A 5000-nucleotide genomic window follows, 5' to 3' on the forward strand; every position below is an offset into this window, starting at 1 on the left:
AGAGGAGAGAGAGAGAGAGAGAGAGAGAGAGAGAGAGAGAGAGAGAGAGAGAGAGAGAGAGAGAGAGAGAGAGAGAGAGAGAGAGAGAGAGAGAGAGAGAGAGAGAAAGAGAGAGAGAGAGAAAATTGTGTTATTCAACGAATCGCATTGCAAAACATATCGGAACAAAACATTTAATTGTGAGGTGGTCCCTGCAGATTTGGCCCCTGATGGTTATTATATGGGCTAATTCTGCTGATAACGTACAAACCTGCTGAGCCTTGGGTCCTGGGACTCCAAATTGAATGATTCACAATCTTTATTTTTACAAGCCTTGCCTCCCATATTGCCAGTGCTTGGCCCATAAGTGATGAACCTATTGATGATACATGACATATAGTCCCATGTCCGGGATTTCATTTGGTCAAACATTATCTTTTCGGAAATGCTGTTCTGGTCACTTCATCAACTTGAAATGATCCGATGGCACCATCTAAGTGATAAGCAGTAGTAGCAGTAGTAGTAGTAGAAGTTCTCTCAGTCTTCATATCAGCGAGCGTACCATAATATCTCCCTTTCGTGCAAACGCAGAGGGAAGTAAAAAAGGTGGTTTAACACCGTCACAACATGGCCAGACTGAGACCAGAACTCATCCTGTCACAACGACTACACTCCGCCCCCAAACTCCAGTCCACTGTCAACTGAAGACTCTTCTCATCACCCTGACTCACACTGACTCCCCCCGTCCACTAGAGATCGTCTGTAGCCCGCAGCAGGCTCCGTCGTCTAGACGACCGGGCCCTCAGCAACAGGACCGGTTCCGAGACAGACGTAGAGAGATAAAAAGGCGATTTCCTGTCGGATGGAGATAGGCCCGTTTTGTTGCTAGGGACACTTCCTGTGTGTTTTACGAGGGTACAGTCGAGCAATACGTAGGTTTTTCCGAGCAGAAGGCAGACGTATCGCGGAGGCCTGAGGAAAATCTATTGGTCCTGTGTTTCAAGGCAGATAAAGCGGGCGGTGGTTTATGCACGGGCCTGTCGGTGGTGCGGCGGTTTTTAAATCAGGGCTCGTTAGCGACACCGCAGTGGTCGTTAAGTGCGCGGCAAGAAGGTGGTCCGAGTTAGCGCTCAGCGATGTGGAGCAGCGAGGGAGCAACAGGAAATGAAACACACAAACACTGCATTTCCTTTGAAGACAAGGATGAAAACAACTGGTGGGCGATGACGATGCAAATAATTATAGTCTATGCTTTATTTAGACCACATGTTTTAAGCTAAGGTTAGTAGCTCATTGGACCACTATATAGTGCTAACACTATGTTATGAATAGCTTATTTTGCTACCCATTGAGTGGCCAACACAACACCATATAAAGTTGTATGAGTTGGAAGATAAATCAGGCACCACAAGCAAGGCCTCTTTGCGATTGCTGGCCAAGCCAAGGCAGACCGAAGGTTTACCTCGGTCAATTAACACCTGTAGGCATGGTTTATTCACTGAATTCTTACCTATGTTGAACCACCTCCAGAACACAAGCTTGTTTACCTTGTGTCTCTGAATAAACCATGTGTTGAACATGTAGCACTCTCCGAGTCATACCGAGCCCAAAACAATTACACAAAGGATCAATTTAGCTTTTCTTCTTCGAGAACGATTAAATGGCCTAGTTGGACGAACCCTTCTGTGTTGACTTGTGATTGTTAAAGGCTTAGTTATTGTTTGAAGTCGACGCAACGCAAAGGGGTTTATGGACCCATTACGTCCTTGCAGACCCTCACCGCGTCCACCGCAAGCGCTAGACGTGCGGCACCCAAAAAAGTTAACCTTGCGTCGCAGAAGCGAGGGCTGTGATTGGTCCGCTCACTAAAAACCCGCCGCAGAACCAAAACAGGTTCACGACTGCGTCGCAGCGTCAGCGTGGTCGTTGCGTTTGCGTCGACGTGGAACCACAACTGAGCCTTTAGGCAGGCCTACTGCCACTACTACAAAGACCACCGGCTGACTTTGTGGACAGAAGGCCGGGTGACCTCACCGTGGAGGACTCTGGTCCGATGGCCACAGCCAGCCCATCGGCAGCACTGAGCCAATACATCTCTTTGAGCCGCTCCAAAGGCTCCGTGGTCGTCATGTTGTGCGACCGCTCGGTGGGGGCCGGCGTCTGTGTGTGTTGAGAATGTTCCAATTTGGGGCTGCTGACATTTCCATTGTTGCCCATCCCTTAAAGTCGCCAATGTGTAGCATTTCAACCGGCTGCTAGCTTGAAATAGCAGCCCGGACGTATCTGTAGTCAGGGCTGGTCGTGATTTAAATCATGTTGTCAGTAGAGTCACATCTTATAACTGATGTATTCTACGAGCCAGCCAAGCTACACTAGTTCAGGGCACACATCTGCACAGCCAGTGAGCGGCAACACTGTTATTGAGTTTTTATGTTGTGATAGGGCTCAATCTTACACGTTGCGACTCTAAATGAGGGTGTTTTTGTAAACAGAGGTCATGTAGTACATTGATGCCTGTGATGGTCAGTGGGGAGGAGGTGTGAGTGGCTGGAGTGTTTTCACTCCCATGAGAAAGGTCTGCGGGGTCTTAATGTACTGGGTTGATCCCACCACCCACCACCCACCACCTCCTGGCTCCCAGACTATCTGCTGGTCCTGTTTGGCATCCTTGAGCTGAGATGCCGTACGAACAGCCCTACCTTCTCCCTGATGATACCTGAATACCAGACACCAGAATCACGCCCTGGATGCCAATGTCTGCCACATTAGTGAATAATAATATCGTTTGAGGCAACTTCTGTCTCCTGTATTCATCTGTATGTCAACACACACATTCACACAGACACCCACAGACACACACACACACAAACACACACACACATATACACACACACACAGCCTACATCCTCACAGACACACACAGTCCCTATACTCACACAAACACACAGACACGCACACACACACCCTGCATTCTCACAGACACACCCTACATCCTCAAACACACAGAGCCTGCATCCTCACACACAGACACACACACAAGCCTTACACATATACACACACACACACACACACACACACACACACACACACACACACACACACACACACACACACACACACACACACACACCGACCCTGCATCCCAACACACACACAAACCCTTAGATCCTGACACACAGACACAGACACACACATACCCTTACATCCCGACACAAACACATGCACACACGCACGCACATGTACATCCTTACATCCAGACACACACACACACACACACCCCCAGGAACAAAGAAGCCGTCCCTCACCTGCAAAGACACACATACCCTTATACACCACCACACACACACACACACACACACACACACACACACACACACACACACACACACACACACACACACACACACACACACACACACACACACACACACACACACACACACAGGAACAAAGAAGCCATCCCTCACCTGCAATCATGTCGTCCACGGTGCTCATCTTGACCAACACCTGCTGGATGAGCCCCACCTCGGTGCTGGTCTGCAGGTTGCGCACGCTCTTGCGCAGGATGGCGGTGAACATGCTCCAGATCTCCGCCTGGCAGGTGACCTCGCAGTGGGACAGCAGCTCCACCATGCAGCCGATGCTCTCCGCCTCCTGGATGATGAAGTTCATCTCCAGGTCGAACTCTCCCCCCACCAGCTGGTTCACAGAGAGAGAGAGAGAGGGAGAGAGAGAGAGAGGGGGGGAGAGGGGGAGAGACATGGAGGGAGAGGGAGAGAGACATGGAGGTAGAGAGAGAGAGAGGGGGGGGGGGAGAGGGGGAGAGGGGGAGAGACATGGAGGGAGAGGGAGAGAGGGAGAGAGAGAGACGTAGAGACAGAGACAGAGAGAGAGAGAGAGAGAGAGAGAGAGAGAGAGAGAGAGAGAGAGAGAGAGAGAGAGAGAGAGAGAGAGAGAGAGACGTAGAGACAGAGACAGAGAGAGAGAGAGAGAGAGAGAGAGAGAGAGAGAGAGAGAGAGAGAGAAGGAATATAGGGAAGAATTTAAATGGAAAAAAGAAGAGGGTGACGGAGGGGCAGGGGGAAGAAGGGAGAGGGGGGAAATGATTAAATGAAGTGTTTAACATTTGGGTCTGGCAGAGAAGGATCAACCTGCTTCCTGATGGATGACGATGGAGCTTTAAGGAGGATTCTGACGGAGGGAAATGGAAAAAGGCAGCCGCAAATCACACCTGCACTCCTTCACATTGTGTGCTTTGTATTCTCTCTCTGTCTCGCTCTCTCGCTCTCTCCCTCTCTCTCGCTCGCTCACATACACTTTAGCTCTCAGATGTAAAATGAACAGCAGCGCTTCAATAAAATACAATCAGAATCAAATATTCAACAGGCACGAAAATACTTCAACATCGGGCCGACATGTTAAGATCATACGCACACACACGCACACACACACACACACACACACACTCTCTCTTCAAGATGATGTACCGCACAACCACATCACAGAAAAAGGAACAGCGCACACATCTTGTCAGGCGAAGTGGCACTTTAGTTCCACGGTGAGTCAAACAAACGCAAACACAAATACACACAAACACACACCATCCTTGGTACAACGGTAACCATGACGACCAGCGACAAACCACAAGGAGGACTTGTACGCCGGTGACGCCACCGCGCAGGAAGCTGCAGTCCGTCCCCGCGAGCTACCTCAAAGAGCGTGATGTCATTCCACGGACCCACAAACAATGATGAAACGACGAGGAAATTATGATAATAAAATGTTACGGAAATCCTCCCCTATCCGTGGACAACAATACCGTTCAGATTCAGAAAACGCGGATCGATTCGCTGTTGCATTGATTCACTAAATATAGCCGGTCACTGTTATACTTAAAGAGGAGATCTCAAAGATTGGGGTTTCCTTCTCTTTGCCGACACCTTTGGCAACCAGTGGTAATTGTTCCCTCCTCCCACGTCAGTTCCTAACATTCCTAATGCTGCAAATGCACGGGCTTTCAT

General features: G+C 49.4%; 1 protein-coding gene across 1 annotated transcript in view; it reads right to left on the bottom strand.

Annotated features, from left to right (window-relative positions):
• Positions 1–2789: 2789 nt before the first annotated feature.
• LOC115547135 (neurobeachin-like) overlaps positions 2790–5000 on the bottom strand; it is a 31324-nt gene continuing 29113 nt past the window's right edge. Inside the window, exons 2-3 of the mRNA XM_030361103.1 lie at positions 3158–3678; positions 2790–2793 (exon numbers count right to left, since the gene is read on the bottom strand). Coding sequence (XP_030216963.1) covers positions 2790–2793; positions 3158–3678 — 525 coding nt within the window. The remainder of the gene's footprint in view (positions 2794–3157; positions 3679–5000) is intronic.

The sequence above is a fragment of the Gadus morhua genome, chromosome 7 (genome assembly GCF_902167405.1).
Source record: "Gadus morhua chromosome 7, gadMor3.0, whole genome shotgun sequence".
Taxonomy (NCBI): Eukaryota; Metazoa; Chordata; class Actinopteri; order Gadiformes; family Gadidae; genus Gadus; species Gadus morhua.